General features: G+C 40.4%; 1 protein-coding gene across 1 annotated transcript in view; it reads left to right on the top strand.

Annotated features, from left to right (window-relative positions):
- ANKDD1B (ankyrin repeat and death domain containing 1B) overlaps positions 1 to 20133 on the top strand; it is a 70985-nt gene that overhangs the window by 9821 nt on the left and 41031 nt on the right. The window contains exons 2-5 of the mRNA XM_036742293.1: positions 5138 to 5241; positions 9279 to 9377; positions 14426 to 14524; positions 14627 to 14731. Of these exons, the coding sequence (XP_036598188.1) occupies positions 5138 to 5241; positions 9279 to 9377; positions 14426 to 14524; positions 14627 to 14731 (407 nt within the window). The remainder of the gene's footprint in view (positions 1 to 5137; positions 5242 to 9278; positions 9378 to 14425; positions 14525 to 14626; positions 14732 to 20133) is intronic.

Here is a 20133-nt window from a genome sequence, read left to right as displayed (position 1 = left end):
AGAGACAAGGAAGGAAGGAAGGCAAATTGGAGTTAGTCAGTGACTTGGGAAGGAGGCAAGAAGACCATTGAACAGTTTTGGGTTAGAGCTGGTTGAGGAGGTCATTTTGGAGAGAATGTTCTATCACCTGTTTCATGTTTCTAAATGTTCCACTTCCAGCTTCCTGAATGAAACTGGTTGCATAGAGCACAATAGTTAGCTAAGTCACACAATTGGCTTCGACCTTGGGGGATGAAAAACAACAAAGAGGAAATAGTGGCTTCAGAGTTGGAGTTTGTTTTGTGCTGGCACTATGACACTTTAATCATTTAGTAGTCTTGCAGAACCTTCTGATCCCAAGAAGAGTACATATGCAGTGGAATTAGTCTAGGTAAGCATGAAAAGCATAAACAAAAGAATCTGGCTGGGATGGCAACTGACACGTTTCATGTGACATTGTGAAATTGTCAGGGTTGCTTATCTGGGTTGAGTCAGACTATGGCACCAGTAAAGCTAACCAAGGTCAAAGGCTTGGTGCCCATGGTAAAACCTTTGGATGGAGAAGCATGCCAGAGTGAATAGAAAGCTATCTTAGAACCAGAAAGCCCTAGGTTCGGGTCCCACCTATGACAAATACTGGCTCTGTGACCCTGGAGAAGTCATTTGATCTCTTAATGCTCAAGGTTGTTCTCTAACACTGTACATTAGACCAGTGGCAGGAGTTTTCCCACCCAGGAGATCCCTCTACTAGTAAAATCACAGATCCGGTCCATATACCTCATGAGCTATGATCACTTGGGGACAGGTTGGCCTTTGTTTCTTGGAATCCCCAGCTCCCTTCAAACTCAGTTCAAGTGTCTCTCCTGGAAGAAGTCTTTCCCATCTCCTCTAGCTGTTAGTGATTTCTCCCTCCCCCCACAACAAGCTTGCATTCATTTTGTGTGTGCAACTAGGTAGCACAGTGGGTACAGTGCTGGACTTGGAGTCAGGAAGACCTGAGTTCAAATCCGACCTCAGACACTTACTAGCTGTGTGACCCTGGGCAGGTGATTTAAAAACAACAAAAACAACAACAAAAATCCATTTGCCTCAGTGTCCCTGATTGTAAACTGGAGATCCTAATAGCACCTACCTCCTACTACAAGAGGGGCAGCTAGATGGCACAGTGGATAGAGTGCTGGAGTCAGGAAGACTCATCTTTCTGAATGAAAATCTGACCTCAGACACTAGCTGTGTGACCCTGGACAAATCACTTAACCCTATTTGCCTTGCTTTCCTCATCTACAAAATGAGCTGGAGAAGGAAATGGCAACCCTCCTCCAGTGTCTTTGCCAATAAAATCTCAAATGGGGTCATGAAGAGTTGAGCTCGACTGAAAAATAGCCATAGAGGTCCTGCTCCAAGTGTTATGTTGAGGACAAAATGAGATGGCGTGTAGTAGGTATTCAATAAGAAAGGAAGTCTTTCCTCCCTCCTTCCTTTCTTCCTTCCTTCCTCCCTCCCTCCTTTTTTCTTTCTTTCCTTCCTTCCTTTCTTTCCTTCCTTCTTATTATTGCCTTCCATTAAAATGTAATCTCCTCAAGGACAGGTACCATTTCCTTTTATCATTGTAGCCACAGCATATAGCACAATGCCTGGCACATAGTAGTTGCATAATAAATGCTTGCTGAATGAGTGAATAGGTAAGTGGATGACAACCTATCACCACTATTGGGAAAATAACTCAAAGTGGACACTTTGTTGATGATGCATCAAGGTAATTATTTTTGCATATGAATGATAGCACATTTCCCTCTCACCCCACCAAACCCCTTATGAGTCTCTTTTTTTTCCACTGTAGTTATGGTAGAAAAAGAATGAGGGACGGAGCTAAATACATACATCTGTGCATTTAGTTTGGATCATCATCCTGCTCTTTAGGAAAAATTAAAATATTCCCTCGGTTATAAGTCAATCAGTCAATATTAAGTCCCCACCACTATGATCAGAGTACTACTGAACAATGAACTCTGAGGGACATAGGGGAATCATAATCTCTGGTCTCAGGTATCTTTCATTTATTTGGTTCTCTGGCCTCTTGCCTGGGAAGGTGGTGTTTGCTTTTGGATCTCATGTTCTCTTAGTTCAAGGGTCAGCCTACTGTGGCTTGCTGCCTGTTTTTATATGGCCCATCAGCTAAGAATGGTATAGCTCGTGGGTTATGCAAATATAGGTGTGAGCTGGAATTAGCCCGTGGCTGGTCGCTTGTTGACTTGCTGTCTTGGTCCATGGAATCGAACATTTCACTTTCTCTGTCAGTCAAAGAACAAAATACTGAAAATATTATGTTAGTTTAATGCAGAAATTCATAAATTTTTTAGGGCCTTGGACACCTCTGGTAGTCTAGTAAAACCTATTTCTGGTAGTCCAGTGACCACTCTCAGAATAATAGTTTTTAAAATACATAAAGTAAAATGTAGAAGATTAGAAAGGAAACTAATTATACTGAAACATAGCTATCAATTTTTTTAAAAGTCCATAGATCTTAGGTTAATAACCCCTGGTTCAATGGAGGCAGTGACATTTAGGTTGTGAACCTCTTAGGTGGGGCACTGGAAAGAGTGCTGGGACCTGGAGTCAGGATGACTCATCTTTATGAGCTTATATCTGGCCACAGACTCTTACTAGCTGTGTGGATCTGGGCAAGTCACTTAACCCTGTTTGCCTCAGTTTCCTCATCTGTAAAATGAGCTGGAGAAGGAAATGGCAAACAACTCCAGTATTTTTGTCAAAAAATGGGTCACAAAGAGTTGGACACAACTAAACAGCAACAATCTTCACGTTACTGATTGGACTGTGTTAGGAAAGGAGTAAGATTTCTTCCTCCAAGAAAAGACAGAGACGATTTTTCCTGAGGCCACAGAATATCACAGTTTCTGGATTCTAAGAAAGGCAACTTGGCCATTCCAAGGGCATCCATGGAAGTCCTTCAGGTAGGGGGGGTGGGGGATAGAAGAAATCTGAAAACATCAAAGATGGCAGAACCAAAGAAAGTAATGCCTTCAAAATTGGCTATGGCTTTTGGGAGAAGAGTGAATCCATGGAATGATTTCCCGAGAGGGATCATGTTGAGAACAGTAACTCCTAAGTGAGCCCTTAATATAAAATCCATTGAAGGTGGATTTATCATCCTAGCTGATATCTAGGCCAAATTAGCTGAAAGTTTACAGGATCATAGGATTTTTGCTTTGGAAGAGACTTGAGATATGAACTATTCTCATCTTCTCTTTTAACAAAGAGAAAATGAAGCACACAGAGAGAGTAAATGACTTGCCGAAGGTCACACAGGTAGTGTCAGAATCAGGAATCAAACCTACAGGTCCTGATTTGAGCTCAGCAGTGCTCTCCGTTATCGTATCGTGCCTCTCAAAAACCATTCCCTCAAACCAATTGGTGCCCTATATCTCCCCTCTTTTTCATAATAATGGATGATATTTTTTAAGTGCTTTAGGATTTGCAAAGCACTTTATATATCTTATCTCATTTGAACTTCCAAATATGTGAGGTGGGCATTAAAGTGATCCCTTCTCATTTTACATTTTAGGAAACTGAGGCTCAGAGAGGTTAAGAGACTTGGTCATGGCCAAACAACTAGTAAAGTATCAGAGACAGGATTAGAACCCAGGTCTTCCTGACTTGCAAGTCCAGCATGAGAGCTCCAGTCACAGGATGCCTACCTATGTTTAGAAGAAGGGGACTGCCTCAGTCATACCAAGAAGCAGGTTTTTTTTTACTCCTTTTTTTTAGAGGGGGGAAGGCAGGGCAATTAGGGTTAAGTGACCTACCCAAGGTCACACAGCTAGTAAGTGTGTGAAGTATCTGAGGTCGAATTTGAATTCAGATCCTCCTGACTCCAGGGCCAGCGCTCTCTACTCACTGTGCCACCTAGCTGCCCCCAAGAAGCAGTTTTAGTGTCATCTAGAAAAGCAAAATGATCCCAGAAATTCTTTCCCACAGTGCTGTTACACAGAAGTGTCCCCAGTCAAGGTCTTCAGTGACCAGTGCTGTCATTTGGACAGCCCTAAGTCCTTGGACAGTGGATGGCTGTAGGTCACCCTGCTATACAAATAAAGCAATAAAACTGTCAGTCACAGATGTTGCTGGCATTTATGCAACGTGGTATTTTAAAAACAAATTTTCCTCCAGCCCTAGCCTGGAGGCATTTTTTTTTGCAGGTGGTTCTTTTCTCTTGGTCAGTTTATGTCAGTGAAGTTGGATTCTTCCCCTTTCATCTTGGCCAAAGTAGTTCTCAACAATCCTCCTCCTCCTTCCTCTGCTCCTCTCTCTCCTTCCCTCCCCCATGAAATCATGGGCTCTCACCTGATGTCTCAGGATGAAGAATGCATTGCCGTCTTCTGGGTGGTCTGATGAGCCCTACTTTTTGCTTAATGTTTTGGAAATGGTAAAGGCAGGCGGGAAAGAAGGAAGGAAGGAGGAGAAAGAAAGAAAGAACAGAAAGAGGGAAAGGAAGGAGGGAAAGAAAGAGGGAGGGAAGGAAGGAAAGAAGAAGGGAAGGAAGGAAGGGAGGGAAGGAAGGAAGGAAAGACAGGGAAAGAAAGGGGAGGAAGGAAGGAATGGAAAGAAAGGAAGGGAAAGAAAGGAAAAGAAAGAGGAAAGGAAGAAAGGAAGAAAGGAAAGAAAATCCACCTATCCTAAATTACAAGATTGGAAGGCTATCATCTGAGTTAAGCATACTTCATTAAGTTTGCATCCAGTAGAATACAAGCTGCTTGAAAGTAGACCCTAATTCTCTTTTGGTCTTTAGATCCCCAGTGAGAGGTAGTTTGGCTAGAGTGCTAAGTCTGGAGTTTGGAAGATCTGGGCTCAAGTATCACCCCTGACCCTTACTAGCTAGGTGGTCTTGGGAATGTCACATCACTTCTGCAGCTAAGACATATCTACTAAGTTATGGTTGAGTTGTGATCTGCATCAGTGAAGAGATTTCCTCTGCAGGGATTTCCCCAGGCTGGCAAAATCATAGATCTTTCAATTATCTGCAACACCTACCACAGTGCTTTGCATATAGTTCATGCTTCATAAATGTCTGCTTAAATTGGATTATGTTTTTTTTAAATACCCTCAATTCCCATTTCTCATTTGCACTTGCTTCCTCCTCCAGTGCTGCCAAATGAGAGAAGCTTTCACCATGCTGCTAAAAGAAACAATTTGGATATCATGGAGCAGCTGGTTGAGGAGAAAGTTAACATTAATGCCGTGAACAGTGTGAGTATAGACAATATGTATGGTAGAAAATAATTGAGAGTTGTGGCTGAGATAGACCAATTCTCTCAGCGCTCCTGGACCAAGGTTAACACCCCTGGATTTCCACCTCTATATTTATAATTGTCTTCTGGCTCTCTCCACCAAGATGAACACCAAAACCTTTCAGTCTGAAACTGAACTCCTACTATCTAAAACTGAATTCATCCCCTTTTCCCCACACCTGCTCCTTCTCCTAATTTCTTTCTATTGATAATATTGCCAGACTTCCCAGTTACCTAGGTTCATAAACTCAAGACATCTTTGATTCAGAAACTCTTAGATCTAGAAGTGAAAAGGACCCCTCAGAGCCCACCTAGTCCAACTCCCTTCATTTCACTGACGAGGAAACTGAAATCAAAGAGGTTAAATGGTTTGGTCAGAGTAACACTGGTAGTAAGGATAGTCACTGGGATTTGAACCCAGGTCTTGGACTCCAGTGTCAATGATCTTTTTACTGCCTCATGCTGTCTATACCCCCTCATCTCCCACATCAAGTCAGTTGCCAGCTCCCTGTCTATTCTACCTCCACATCTCATCCACCTTTATTCAGATCATCTTGAATTACGGTCATCACCTCATAATTAGTGCTCTTATCTTGTGTATATCCTCTCCCCAATTTATGCTTCATGCTGCTGCTAGAATAATGCTCTTAATCTGTTATTCTAATCACTCAAGAACTTTCAGTAGCTCCCAATTATACACTAAATAAAATATAAAGTACTGACCTTGGCATTCAAGGTCCTCCACCAACTGGCTTCAACCATCTTGTCTCATTTACTCGCTTTGACAGCCCAGTCAAACTCTCTTCCTCTCCTGCCCCCAAATGCTTCTATGCTTTTGATTACGTCAGCCCTCCCGGGCATGGAAAATCCCTACCTTACCTCCATGTATTGGAACTCCGTCCCAACTAGGGTACCACATCCTCTCGTGACACTCCCACTCCCAGGGGAAAGGAATTGCTCCCACTTCCAAGTTCTCAGAGCACACTAGTATCCTCTGTCCTGCTCACTTCTTCGCTGTATCACTGGTTTGTCTATTGATGCTTCTTTCCATATTAAAGAGCAGCTCCTTGGGGGTTGGATCCATGGGGTAATTCTCTTTGTATTCCCTTGAACAAAGAGCAAGTTATTTTATAAGATACAATGGGGAAAACCAGATACAGTTGATATAATGGATACAATTAGGTAAGATACTATTGGGTTGTAGAAAGTGAACTGGCCTGAAAATCAAGAGTCCTGGGTTTGAATCTCTGCTCTGACACTTAATAGTCATCTAGCCATAAACAAGTCCTTCAAGTTTTCTCTTTTTCTAAAATAGAGGCAGGTGGAAACAAGAGCTTATTAGACCTTCAAGAGCTATATAAATGTCAGTTACTTTTATTTTATTAATAAAGTTTGTTGGTTGAATTGAAAAGGTAAAATCAGAGGGCACTACCTCCCTGGGTATGTGAGTTTATCTTATCTTTGGGCAAGGATGTAGGGTGTTTGCTTGCTTTTTAATCTTCTCTGCCTAACTTAATACATTGTTGGTATGTGGTAAGTCAACAGGGGAGATTAGGGACATGGATTGCAGTCTGCTTATCGTTTGGGCCTCTCAAATTCTAGAAAGTCAGAACATTCTTGGCTACTTGATCTTAGTTGATTTCCTTCCATGGAATGTCATTTGTAGCTAGCTTCCTCCAAAGTTGAAATCATTAGAAAAAATGACTTATCATTGTTGTTGGGTTGTAAACATTCCTGTCTGGACAGAAACCTTCCATTTCAGCTCCTATCTCTCTAGTGTCAGGTTTTGGAGAGATGAAGGGCAGCAGGGGATGACTAAATAGGTCCGTTGCTAGAAATGTGGGTTTCCGGTTTCCCTGGATTTCCTGCAACTCTTCTTTATGGAAATCTCTGGATATTTGTAGTGATGTTTCTGAAAGTGGGACAGGGGCAGGGGAGAGGAAGGAGATGGATGGGGCCAGTTGCTTAGGAGGGTGCATTTCAAAAGGTGTGTCAGTCTCTGTGTGCACACACACGTGTGTGTTTATATGTATCAGTGTCATAGAAACTAAATTTACAGAGTTTCAAATAGTTGTTTGCTGCTGGCAACTCCCATAAAAATGGATAAGCTTCCTGCTCTACTCACTACGGAAGGTTCATTTTTATTTTATAGGGGAGGAACAGGATTTGTGTTTTTATCAGCATTTGAGAACTCCTAACATAGAGAACTCATTCTATGTATGCAGATCAGCAACTTGTAAAACTCATTTGAAATCTTAGTAAGTTGCATGGGGTCAGATCACCGAGAAGATTACACTGCTAGTATGTGTCATAGGCATGCCTTAAACCAAGGTCTTCCTGACTCCAAGGCTAACTCTTTCTGGAGGTTTTTCTTTTTCTTTCTTTCTTTTTCCCCTCTGGTCTGGACTTCTGAATTCATTGGTATAAGGAACTCCCAGTTGGAAAACCCCCTTTACACAGGCAGATCACCAGATGCCCTATGACTAAAGTCTTAGAGCCTGGCACGTTGAAGGACTAAACAATTTGCTTCGGGTCAAACAGCTGGTATGTGTCAGAGGCAGAATTAAACCTAGGTCTTTCTGACTCTAAGGCCGTATTTTCTGTCTACCATTGCCATGCTGCCTTTCATGTGGGTTCCTATGAAGCATTAGAGTTAATAAGTAGGTGCCCTTGGAGGAAGGTAGGTGGTGGCATTATAAAAAGTAGGCTAAAATATTTCTTACAAAAGCTTTGTCTTAATTCCTCCCCTTCTCCCCAATGGTAGGGGGTAGGAGGGAAAGGGGAAAATAAGTATAGGTTGGGGGGGGGATAGAAAAAAGAAAAGAAGCATTTAAAAAAAATGTGCAGAAGAAAACAGTAGGGAAGGAAGGCCAGAAAGAATCAGACAAGTAAGATAGGCTTGAAAGTTACATGTTAAATAGACATAGATAGATAGACAGATAGATAGACAGACATAGATATGTATATATACATACACATATAATTAAGCAAGCTGCACATAATCAAGATTTAAGATGTAATGTACAATCCTCTTGTTCTATTATTCTTTATATGGAATTCCTATTTTATTTTGGTGTTTATTAATAGGTTCAATTTTTTAAAAAGTAGCCTAAACTCTAGTCTGTGAGGATATCTAAATACTTTCACATTTGTCAATCAAGTGGATAACAATGATGCATTTTAGTGTTGGCTTCTTACCATCATAGATTCCCACCTAGGTAACAGGCAAAATGTATGTCCTGGGGATTTTTTTAAAAAATTCTAACCTTTATAGGAAAAATAAACTGAAGAGAAAGTGGTTAAAAAGGATTGCCCAGGAGATTTTTCTGTCACATATTTCCATTTTTTTTTCTTGTATGAAAATTCTTAATCTCTACTGAGGATTTTGTGCTAATGAAAAGAAATGGCATTTGTTACAAGATGGCTTTTTTTGTTGGATTACAAGAATGACTGGTTCTGCATTGGGCTTCAGCTCTTCCTATTAAATTTTATATTCCTTATGTTTCTGGCATACACCCCAGTAAGCTGTAATGCTCTCCAATGTTATGTGAAACCTAATGAATTTTGAATTATTCTGGAAATAATTCATAGTACTTTCAAGGCAAACCAAATGAATGATTTAAAAAATATTTTTTATTGATAGCTTTTGTTTTTCACATTACCACAATTTCTCCCTCAATCCCTTCCCTTGCCTCCTCCAGAGAGCCATCCCATATAATAAATATTATTTTTAAAGAAAAAGAAAAAAAGGAAAAGGGGGAAAGATTGAACTGAATATATATATATATATATGCATATATTTTAAAATTAAGATCTAAGAGCAAATGTTGGACTCTCCAGAAATAAAAAATATTTTTAAAAAGAGTGAACACTGTTTTGATGAGATGATAACTAAAATTTTCATTTCCAATTCTGTCTTTTAAAAAAAATGCATGTTTTTATTCCTTACTGTAACAAACCTCCAATAAGCATTTTCTACAAACTGTGTTTACTTAGATGAAGCGCACAGCCCTGCATTTTGCTGTGGGTGGAAACCATTTATCAGCAGTAGATTTCCTTCTCAATCATAAGGCCAGAGTGGACATTGCTGATAAGGTAAGCTCATCTTCATCTAATAGAATTGTTTGAGACACTTCCTTTAAAACTAGTGTAGTTGAAGAAGAAAAAGCTACTGACTTTAGAGAGAGAGAGAGAGTGGGGGGGGGGGTAGAGAATGTTTTTCTGCTAACAAATAATCAATAGTCTTTTCTATGGCAGTGGCTATAAATGAGTCTTATTCGCAACATATATATGTAGATATTAAATGATGCTGTCCTTTATATACAGAAATTACACTCCTAACCCATCACAGACAGAAACAATGCTTTAGACTGTTTGTTCAGTGATGGTGATCAATTCCACAAGTGACCCTTGGGACCAACAGCATGCATTTGCAAGAGAGCAAATAGTACAGTTTATGGCTATTGAACAAGCTGAAGCAAACTAGTTCACACAGGGACTGAACCCATGACTGAGCTAGTAAACCACAGACATGCCTGCTTACACACACAAAATGACCCACCCACAATGCTTCCTGCCCACTTACCCTGTTTCTCCTTCATATTACTGCTCTGTACCAGGTTTAAGGAGCTATTGTGTGTGGGAGAGAGGAAATATTCTGTATAATACTTATAAATTCATGGAAGGGACCTTTATGATAATACAGTCTAAACCCTTCATTTTACAGAGGAACAAACTGATACCCAGAATGGCTTGTCCAAGGTGAATCAATAGAAAGGAGAGCTTGAATTTGAACCTATGCTCCCCACCTTAAAGGGAAGCAATGGAGACTTTCCTGTGGGACAATAGAAAGACAACTGGCTCTGGAGTCAGAGTACCTGAGATCAAATTCCATCTCTGACAATTATGGATTGTGTGACCATGGGCAAGTTGATTTGCCTCATCTGTATTTTCCTGTGTAAAATGAGGACCTGAGTCCTTCATGAGACTTCTGAGTTCCGTCCCAGCTTTACACTTATGATTCTCTGATGATGCTATAACAGGGCCCTCCACTGGAACAGTGGGGATGTAGGGACTGACACCAACTTGTAGAGAAGAGCAGTTATGAAATTATAGCCAATGTCATTGCTCAATGTAGTTCAGTTTGTTTGCCAACTGTAGTATAGACTGGTCCATAGGCCGGTCATGAAGATTTCTCTTGATTTTACTCCTGGGTTATCTTTTCCTTCTATTTTATTCTTTTTTGCCTTATTGTCTATAACATTGCTGACAAAGAAATATAATTGAAATAATATTGAGGAAATAACCATTTTTGGTACATGAATATTGGCCATACCCTCCATTTATATGGAGCTGAATAACTGCATTGAAGGTTGGCATTAACCAAGGAGCACACTCTATAGCATGAGGAAACATTTCTTGTTTATCTCAGCTTTAATAATCCTGTTCCCAGGAGATTTTGCTAATGACTTTCAATGAGAATAGCCTGCTTTCCCTTTTTGGCATTGGAAAATGTTGCAATTGTTGATCCAAGTCTTAATAGTATCTATATTTTTATAAGTAGATGTGGAGATTGGCCCGGTTCTACTACGTTATTTAAATTCGGTACTGGTCTTTGTCATGTTGAGTAGCCAATTATATTCCATCAATAATAGAGAAAACTTTTCATAACTTGTTTTCTCTTTGGAGCTTTTTCAAAATATATATTTGTCTTTTCCTATAAATGTAGTATATCCCTGGCAACTATTACCATCTCATAAATTAAAAGATAAAATATGATTCCTATCAGGTGAAATATGGAGCAATTTCCTGCATATCTTATTTCTCTGGCTAAAAAGATGTCCAATTTTAGTACTTTTATTACTAATCTAATTACTCTTAGGAGCATGACTATATAAAGAGCTTGAATAAAATGCATAGGTAGGTTACCATCATGGATGGTTTGTTCTGCCAATTAATTATATGAGCATTAAGCCCTATGTGACTTAGGCTCTGCAGTAGCCTCCTACTGAGTATCTCTACCTTTAGCCTCTCCCCTCACATCAGTCCTCTTTTATCTATTCACATAATTTGGCCCAGCCCAACTCACCTCTCACCTGGACTATTACAACAGGCTCCTATTTTCAAACCTCTCTTGTTTCCAATCTCTCCTTTCTGAAATCCATTCTCTATGAATAGATGCCAAAGCAACTTGACCAAGTCACTTCCTTGCACAAGAAATTTTAGGGGCCTCTTATTGCCACTAGGATAAAATGCAGACTCTTCTGCTTGGCATACAAGGCCATTTACAGTCTGACTCCAGCCTACCTTTCTAGCCTCGTTAGCTATGTATATACTATATACATATATACATACATGTATTATGCATCTAGCAATGTCTAATTTCTTCTTTAAAAAAGAGTCAAACCAAAACATCTTTTTAATTCCTTGATGTAGATGGATGACATCAAGTTATATAATTCCACTAAAAACAAATTAAAAATAGTTCCTTTATCATGCAGAATCTTTGTCCAAAGATATCAAAGTGAACATCTTCTCAAAATGTTTTTAAATGCATGAAATTTTTAATGTATGCCAAGGAAAGACAGAGGTTGAGAGCTTTAAACTTGAATTTGGAAGTCACAATGAAGCCACAGATGAAGTTATGTGGTAGGACCAGGTTTCCCCTATTTTTTGCAATAGGGATTAGCTTTCCCTAAAAGATCTGCAGTGGATAGAGTGCCAGGCCTGGAGTCAGAAAGACCCAAAATCAAATTTGGCCTCAAACACTTACTAGCTGTGTGATCCAGGACGAGTAACTCAACCTCTGTAACCTCTGTTTGCCTCAATTTCCTCATCTGTAAAATGGGGATAATAATAGAACCTACTTCCCAGGGTGGTTGTGAGGATCAAATGAGATAATGATTGCAAAGCACTTTGTATAGTGACTGGCACATAGTGCTATACAAATATTACTTATTATTATAATTTTATATAACATAGTATAACAATAGCTAACCCATGCTCTTCAGGCTCACGGATTTTGTATCTCACCAAACCATATGAAACTTGTTAAAGAGTTTCTTCTGAAGTTGATCAATGTTGCTGTAACTTTGTATAATATTTTCCTGGTTCTGCTCATTTCATTTTGCATTAGTTCATATAAGTCTTCTGAGGTTTTTCTGAAACTATCGTACTCGTCATGTCTTATAGCACAATAGTATTCCATCACAATCATATACCCCAAATTTTTCATCCATTCCCCAATTGATGGGCATTCCCTCAGTTTCCAGTTCATTGCTGACACAAAAATGACTACTACAAATATTTTTGTACATATAGGTCCTTTTCCTTTTCCTTTGATCTCTTTGGAATTTACACCTAGTAGTGGTATTGCTGGATCAAAGGATATGCACAGTTTTATAGCCTTGTGGGCATAGTTCCAAATTATTCTCTGGAATGGTTGGACCATAAGTTAGGTTTTTAAATTAAATATGGAAAGGAAGAGACAACTATAATAATATAAATAGTCAATACACATTTATTAATCATCTACTATGTGCCAGGCACTATGCTAAACTCTGGGGATACAATGAAGAGCAAAATAAGCAGAACTCAAGAGAACATTGTATACAGTAACAGCAATATTGTCTTAAGAATAACTTTGAGTGAATAAGTCATTTTGACTATCATAAGTATCCAAATTAACTATAAAGGACATATGAAGAAAGGTGCTATCTGCATCTAGGGAAAGAACTGATAAATAGAAGTATGAATAATTTTACATATATACACACACATGCCTATTCATGTCTAATGGTAGCCATCTCTAGGCTGGGGGAGGAGAGGAGAAAAAAAAAGGGGAAAGAAGAAAAAAAATTCACATGACAACTTTATTATATATTTAAAAGGAATAGCAAATTGTACATAATAGATTTGCAGTTTCATGTGCAATCATCTTTTTTTTTTTGTTAAACTATGTTATGGAAATGCTTGCTTTATTCCATAAATTAAAAATAAAATAAACAAAGGGGAGAAAAGACAGTCTATGCTCTCAAGGAGATCATAGTCTAAAGGGAGAGGCAACATAAAAAAAACAACTTCTGTGCAAATAAGCTATATACAGGATAAAGGAAATAAACAAAAATGACAGTGAAAGGCAGCTGAGCTCAGAATACTTGCAAGGAACAGTGTTGGTCCTAAAGAACAATTGATGAAATGCACTTCCTTCCTCTTGATAAAGAGGGGCTAAAGTACTGGTTCCAAATATTGCCATGGCCAGTGAATGTGTTCATTGTGTCAGTTTTGTTTAGCTCTTTATTACAAAGGAGGGTTCAATGTGTGTGTGTGGGGGGGTGGAAACTATATCAGGAAATGACAATGATGTATAAAATAAAAGATCTCAACAAAACTTTTCTTAAAAGGAGGGAGCAAATATAAGAGGTGCCTCAAAGAAAGAAGATGCAAAAAAAAGTTTAAAGACCTGATCATTTCAAGCCTAAAATTCAGAAGAATGGCAATATCATCAATAGATAGGAGGAACAGCTTTATGAAGTGGAGGAAAAAAAACCAGACACATAACTAGACAGAGACCTCACTGTCCTCCAAAAGAGACCTGTTTAGGAGATGGTATTCCCTTGAGCACTGATCCATTAGAGATTTTCTTTAAGTCCGTGAAGGGAAGGCACACTGACTCTTTCCATTAAAAACTCAGAATCACCTGGAATTCTAGAGTTGATGCTCCCTGAGTTGTGGAGCGTTAGCCTATGTCAGCGCTGCCCTTGAGGCAATTCAGTCCATTCTCCCCTATTACATCTACACTGGTAAAATCTGGTTAAAATTACCACCGATGGCCAGCAGCCTTGAGGGGGAAAATGAAAGGGAGCAAATGTCAGAGAAGGTCAACACATAGAAAGAGGAGCACGTCTGGCTTCTGTGGCAGCTTGGTAGGCAGTCTGGTGTCTCTATGTACTGGTTGCTTATATTTGAGCCTGGCAAGGGATCCTGTCTTTCCCCAGAAGCACTGCTCCACTGTCTGAACTAATAGCAATCCAAGATTTCATTCATGTTGGCCTGAGTCAGTCACCCTTAACTATAATGGCAATGTGTGGGGTACCATGAAATAAAGAATGCTCATGTCTGTCTTTCAATGATTTTTTTGGAAGCATGGCTTGACTGTCCTCCACCTTGCAGCCTGGTCTGGGAGTCTAGAAATCATGCTCATGTTAGTGAAAGCTGGAGCTGATCAGAAAGCCAAGAATCAGGTATGTCTGTTCCAGTTGGTCATGCTTGTCTAACAAGCACATGCCATGCTGGTATTGGGAACTTGTGATCCCTAATAAATGCCTCAATTTGACTTTCTTTAGGATGGAATGACTATCCTTCACTTTGCGGCTCAGAACAATAACGTGAGGATTGTGGAGTATCTTATTCAGGATCTACATCTGAAAGACCTGAATCAGCAGGATGAGGTACATGTTTAGCTTCCCATGGGCCTGACCCCGCTCTCTGTGCAACCAGAATCTGTTGGACAGACGCAAATGGGCCTAAGCCTCTGTGTTAGCAAAACTGGGACTGGGAGCTGGGCTTTAAAAAAGGGTAGGATTACCAGTGACAGTAGCCTGTAGTATATCCATAGATTGGGGTCCGTTGCAGGGCGTCTGAGGGGAACAGGAGGGATAGCTCAGGGATTCTTAACCTGCTCTGTGTCATGACTCCTTTGCAGTCTGATGAAGTCTATGAGCCCCTTCTAAGAATAATGTTTTTAAATTCATAAACATTAAAATGCCTAAGTGTGTGTGTGTGTGTGTGTGTGTGTGTGTGTGTGTGTTGCGGTCTCAAGGCCACGTGTGACCCTCTAGGTCCTCAAGTGCGGCCCTTTGACTGAATCCAAACTTCACAGAACAAATCCCCTTAATAAAAGGATTTGTTCTATAAAACTTGGACTCGGTCAAAAAGCTGCACGCAAGGACCTAGAAGGCCATATGTGGCCTCCAGGCTTCAGGTTCCTCACTCCTGGCCTCTAGCCTTCTGAGGTGTTTTCCAGCCCTCAGTCCGTGCTACCACACAGGGCCTCTGGCTTCTCATTTAAGAAGTGAATTGCCCACCCCTGAGTATAGCTGGCACTTATAACACTAGAGTTTGGTCCCCACTCTCCTAGAGTCGTACTTTTATTAGTCAGCATCTGAGTTCTGTGAGCTGCTTTTGAGCACCTCAAATGCTGCTTTGAGTACAGTCTTGCAGTTGATTTTTAATGGGTGTTTTGCCTTTGCTCAGCTTAAAAGGGATTGTGAAATCAGGAACATTTTGTTCATAAGCTTAATCAGAAAGAGATCTGTCACCTTCACCCTTATTCTACTGTAAACAGAAAATAATAGGAGGCAGGATATTTACTTAGGACTAGGAAGATAAAGATAAAGGTGTTTGCCTAGAGGGAGATCCCGATGCTACAGATTAGACTACCGGTTGCTGGAGATAGGAACCTTCTCCTCCTGGAGAGTTTGGGTATGGGTAAGGAGTGATGGGAGAATCTAGAGGTCCCTCCTAATTCTGTAATTCTCAATTTTACCCGAGGGAGCACAGAGAAGGGGAACAAATGTTTAGATGTGTGTATGATGATATGTAGACATTCTGAATCAGTGTGCAAATTCCCTGCTGGTTCTAGAAAAAGAAATATACAAAAATATTTGAGGAAAGACATAAGGGAGGGCCTGAGGGGATGTCCATTGCAGAGCATTTGCAAATGTTTATAGGGCTTTACAGTCTTGGGTCAGATTCAGATAATGGGAGATTCAGCTGGCCCCAAAGAGAAAAGATGTGTGAGGTCTCGGAGGAGGGGAGCCTGGTGGAGGAGGGGAATAATGAGCACAAAGGTCTCTGAGAAGAAATGTGAGTTGTTTTATGGAACTGAGGTCAACAGTCAATATAGCAATCGATTTAAGCAGAGGATTTTCCCAGTAAATAGGGGTGAAATTGTCAAGATCTTAAGTCCATTAGAGGGGAGAATGGACTTTCCTCTAGAGTCTGTGAAAGAATCATCTTGGAACAGAAGTTGAATAAGTTTAATGATGCATACCTCTTGGAAGGAGATTTTAACATTTTTTAAAAGCTTAGGAATAGCACATAATTTAAAGCCCAGAAAGACTTCGGGGGTGGGGGGTTGGAGGAGGCCAGATAGCTTGGTTAAGTGAGGGTAACTATAGCTTCAATTATACAAACAATATAAATTAAGTCAAACACTTTAACCCCAGTAAGAAAGGGCAGAGCTGACCCAAAGGACCTCTCATCATAGTTGATCTGACCACATTTTGAAGTTATTGTATTATGCTACAGAAATCTTCCCCTTAGTTTGAAATACACACACACACACACACACACCCTCTCATTCTACTACCTCCTCTACATATACATGTCGAGTTTTGGAATTCAAGGAGTGGACTCAGAATACCAGCTCTGTTGCTTCCTCTGAAACGCTTTCAGTCATTTTTCAGTTGTGTCCAACTCTTTGTGACCCCATTTGGGGTTTTCTTGGCAAAAATGCTGGAGTGGTTTGCCCTTTCCTTCTCCAGCTCATTTTACAGATGAGAAAACTGAGGCAAACAGGGTTAAGTGACTTGCCTACAGTCATACATGTAGTGTTTCAAATCAGATTTGAACTCAGGAAGATGTCTTCCAGATTGTAGGCCTGGCACTCTGTGTACTATGCCACCACCTAGCTCACTTTGGGCAAGCCATTTCCCCTTGGGCTTGTATTTCCTCATCTGTGGGGAGGTAGGGCTGGACCAGATGACGAAGGTTTTCTTCCATTTATTGAACTCAGCCTATACTAACAAACAAATACATGCAAAGCACTTACCTATAGCCCTCATTCCCCCACCCCCACTCCCCTTCTGCAAATCTCCTGCTTGTTTTTATAGCTAATTATTTTTTTCCTTCTGCGGTGGTTCTTGTTTCTATTTTAGATCCTTCAGTGTGGTGCAGAAGAAAGCTGGTGGTATCAGAATGAAAATAAGGCACTGTGGGAAGAAAGCTTAGTTTCATAGAAGGGTGCCTCCCTACAAATTCAGCCCATAGAAATTCTTAGGTTTGAAATATCAGGTAACTCCTGTGAGAAGAAAGTGACTGGCTTGGGTTTCAATGGTGACGGTACTTGTTTACGTAACTGTTGCAAGATTTGATGGTTCACAGATCTGTAATGTATTTTTAAAAAGGAAAAAAAAAAGCAACCCCAAACAGGAAATCTCAGCCTTCCAGACTTTCAGACATAATGAAATCCCCTTATCTATAGTACCCATAGAATTAAACTAAACAGGTCACTGAGCCAAAAAGGAATCAAGGAACAGGTTCTCCCTAATTCCTGCAATTTATCCAAGGAAAAAAAGGACTCAGATTTAGATGACAGATTTAATGTTGGCAGGGACCACCCTTATTTTACAGATTCAAAAAAAACAAACCTGAGGCCTAGTAAATCATTTGCCCAAAGTCATGCCTGTAGTAAGCTATTTCTGCCAGCTTCAGGTACCCTATATGTAAAAGAAGGGTTTGGACAGTCAACCAGACAGAACCAGCCTCTAGCCTGTAGGTGATGGGAGGCCAGACAAAGCAGGCTAAAGACAGGAGAGTCAGGAATCAAACAGAAGTTTAATTCAAAGTGAGGGAAAAGCTTGCAAGCAAGGACACATGAGCCAGAGCCCCACCCCTAGTGGGTGGGACCCACGGCAGTGTGGGGTGGTCTCAATAATTATACCAATGTCTGTGCAGCAAGGTATAGCCCTGATAATGAAAAGTAACAATGATGTGACAAGTTTGAATCATAGCAGGGCTTCAAGACCAGAAACAATTCTGGGATTTTGCTGCGGCTGAGAGGGTGAGCGCAAAGTATTGTTGTTATGTCAAGCTCAGGTCACAGCCTGCTGGCTGGGCCTCAGCTCTGGAAAACAAGGTGTCTCCTAATATGCTGACAGGACTAACCAGCCTTCTAACTCTCTTTGAATCCATATATTTCAACAAAATCTGGGACTCTTTTCCCCACATCTTGCTAGAAAGCATTTTAGATATTGCAGGCAATTTCCCTCCTTTTCCAGATGGGGGAACTGAGGCCTGGAGAGGTTAGGTTCCTTGCCCAAGGTTAAATGGCTAGAATTGGGACAAGGACCCAGATTTTCTGACTCTCATTCTAGTACTTTCCTCTATACCAAATTAAAGAGGGATTCCATGGGATATCTCTATATCTAAGCCCTGTTGAAAATGAATTTAAGTAAAGAGGATGATGCTTCCAGGGGTGGGAAGCTGTGGTCCTGAGGCCACATGTGGCCCTCTAGGTCCTCAAGTCTGGCCCTTTGAATCCAAACTTGACCTTTTTCTCAGGAAAAGGGCACACTTTCTTGAACTTCTCCCCACAGATATTCACTTACATCATTTTTATTTTTAAAGGTTTCTACCCCATCTTTTTGCTTTAGTTATTAGAAAACAATGAAGAATGAACAGTTTATTCAGTCTAGAAGAGTAGAATTCAAAGTTCCAGCTTCAAGAACTTACTATAAAGAGGCTTTCCTTCCTCCTTCTTCCTTCCTCTCCCCTCCTCCCACTACCCCTTACTAAATAATACATGCTTTTTCTATTCTTACTACAGTTGTGGTTATAGAAAGCTAGACCAATTTGTAAATGTTTTCTCTTTAAACTGACCCCATCTTCTCCAGCCCCCAGGAATGAACTCTAACCTTTCTTTAATCCCTTGAGTTTGAAAAGCATTTTCAGAGGTTCTCTCAGCCTTGCTGATGTCATCTTGGCTGCCTCAAAGTGGGCCAAGTGAGCGTTGGAACTATTACTCTGACCAGAAAATCCTGTATTAAAAAACAAACAAACCAACCCACACTCAGAAAAATCTTTTTTGTGGCCTATATTGGCTGGATAGTTTCCTTAGTTCTCTATTTTACTTTGTGGTAATAAGCAGATTTACGTTATTTTTAAAGGGTGTTGGAAATGTATGCATCAGTAAACCGATATTCCAGCACCCAGAACTATAGCTAGGAATTTTTGTAAATGGGGCAAGCATCACCAAAGATGTTTTGGGGGCAGTAGTAGGGGCTGGGAATGACCCTTTGTGGGGAGGGGTATGAAGGTGATCAAAGACCTCAGGACAAAGGAGTCTTCGTAATTTAACTAATTATTACTGATTAAGTGCTAGTAGTCTACGCTGGACACTTCTGAAGTACTATACTGTAAGTCATGGTTCTGTATACACTATCATATGGATACACAGCAGAGAAATGACTTGTCCCAAATAGGGCAATCAGAAGATAGGATGAATTGATCTTCAGACCTTTCCAGGTAGGGCTCAAGGTACACAAAAGAGATTTTACTGACTCATTTTTATAGCTTCCTCAAAGCAAAGTTGAACGGGTGAGTTGGGACTAATACTAAGACATATATGAATCAAACGACTTGGGGGAGGCTCTTGGTAGTGACTTCAGCTGTTTTTCCCTTTTTATTCAGTATCTCCAGTGGCATGTTGAAAAGGAAGGCTAATTCCTGAAGGGATTAATATCTCCCTTGAAGAGAGGGCCTGGGAATAAGTGTTGTCATCATAGGGGAAGGAGGAACTCATTCTCCTGCTTGTTAACTTTTACCTTCTACTCCATTTACTGTTAGGAGGTCATCATCCTCCCTGCTAGATAGAGATGAGGAAACCTGAGGACCAGAAAGGTCAAATAATGGGCTCATAAGCAAGATTCGAACCAAGGTCTTCCTACTCTAAGTCCAACCAATCAATCAGATTGAATCATCTACCATGCACCAGAAACTTTGCTAGGTTGGGGACAGTGACAAAAATGAAACATTCCTTGCCCTCAAGAAGCTTGCCTTCTATTGTGAG

The sequence above is a fragment of the Trichosurus vulpecula genome, chromosome 1 (genome assembly GCF_011100635.1).
Source record: "Trichosurus vulpecula isolate mTriVul1 chromosome 1, mTriVul1.pri, whole genome shotgun sequence".
NCBI lineage: Eukaryota > Metazoa > Chordata > Mammalia > Diprotodontia > Phalangeridae > Trichosurus > Trichosurus vulpecula.
This window is presented reverse-complemented; position numbering and strand designations above follow the sequence as displayed.